Source organism: Trichechus manatus, unplaced genomic scaffold (assembly GCF_000243295.1).
Source record: "Trichechus manatus latirostris isolate Lorelei unplaced genomic scaffold, TriManLat1.0 scaffold00018, whole genome shotgun sequence".
Lineage (NCBI taxonomy): Eukaryota > Metazoa > Chordata > Mammalia > Sirenia > Trichechidae > Trichechus > Trichechus manatus.
In genome coordinates this window covers 9,951,816-9,953,243 of record NW_004443954.1, presented here as the reverse complement: position 1 = coordinate 9,953,243, position 1,428 = coordinate 9,951,816, and the positions used below count along the sequence as shown (strand labels likewise).

General features: G+C 47.9%; 1 protein-coding gene across 1 annotated transcript in view; it reads right to left on the bottom strand.

The window, feature by feature from the left end:
- CPA6 (carboxypeptidase A6) overlaps window positions 1–1,257 on the bottom strand; it is a 384,439-nt gene extending 383,182 nt beyond the window's left edge. Inside the window, exon 1 of the mRNA XM_004372540.2 lies at window positions 848–1,257. Coding sequence (XP_004372597.1) covers window positions 848–1,005 — 158 coding nt within the window. The 5' untranslated portion in view covers window positions 1,006–1,257. The remainder of the gene's footprint in view (window positions 1–847) is intronic.
- Window positions 1,258–1,428: the final 171 nt, after the last annotated feature.

Sequence of the window (1,428 nt, the reverse complement as noted above, 5' to 3'; positions counted from 1 at the left end):
AAGGAGGAATTGAAGTAAAGGAGCTATTTAAGGTTTAAGGTCTAAAATGCAGGCAAACCATCATTTCCAGATTCAAAGAGCGACCCCCTGCAAATTCCAGCAAAGCACATGCTGTACATACCCCAGCAAGCCTTCGGGATAATAAGAACGTGCATAGTAACACACTGCCTTATACTCAGCCCTGAGCTTCCTATGAAAGGCCCAAAGCATGCTAACCTACAGGGGGAAAAAAACAATTCTTTTTCCCCTTCAGAAATATAGCCATAATCTTACAGTTAGCTACTTGTATTCTGCTTATTTGGAGTTGAATCATTTGCATTGCTCAGATCTGAAAATCTAATAACTACTCTGCAGATTAACAAGCACTTTAAAACACACACACACACACTCTCAGTTCTTAAATTAATCACACTGGTGGATTTCAACACACTGCTACTGCATACAATTCTAAAGTAGAAGACTTCGTTTTCAGGTCACTTCGATGAAATTTACACACAGCCCTGTCCCAGTTCTTTTGTATCATTCACATGGTACAACAGCATCCTCCCCAAGGCAAATACTGGCCACAGCTACTCCACAAACAGAATCCCATTCGACATGGGGTCCACAGCTGAGGCTGACCACTGCAAAATGTACGGAAAGTCAGACTTGTATCCACTGCATATTCTCAGTGAGCTAAACCAAAGGACCTGGAGCAGGGCTGTGTGCAAATTTCATTGACGTGACCAGGAAAGTGTGCAGTCTCCTGCAGAATCCACAAATCAGAAAAAGTGAGGCACGTTTAGGAGCAAGCCAGCCCCCTCCTCCAAATAAAAGCCAGGAAGGTCTTGAAAGTCGCCCCACTTACCCGGCATAGCGGTTGTTATAAAGGTGACTGTGCCCCGGGTGCAGAACCTTCATAAAGAACAAGCACAGAGGCAGGAAGGCAGCTGTCCGGCTCCTGGGCTTCCCAGGCAACTTCATAGCGTTACGGTGAGAGGCGTTGAAAGTTACTACAGCAGTCATGGTGTGGAGGTGGCTCACAGCACCCCCTACACAGGCGCACGCAAGTTCTCTGGAAGGCGGTGGGGGAGAAGGGTTGGGAGTGAGCAAAATGTGACACTTCTCTCCAGCCAAAAGGGGAAAAAAAAGAAAAGTTTAGGCAGCCGAGGAAGGGAGGTTGTTATTAAGACCTGGTCTTGGGACGCAGCAGCCCACACAGCCCAGCCCAGCCCGGCAGCTGAGCCTGAGACTTACTCAGCTCTCTGGAAGGGGTTAGGCCTCCCCTGTGCTGACTCATAGCAGGGGTTTCGCTGGGTGCCGCTTGCTTGGAGGAACTCCCCTCTGCTTCTGGTTTGTTTGTTTTCCCATTGTAGGCCCCTAACTTTTTTTCATAACCTTTCTCCCTCTGCTACCTTCTGCAGCGTGAGGACCAATCCTAATTGTGAA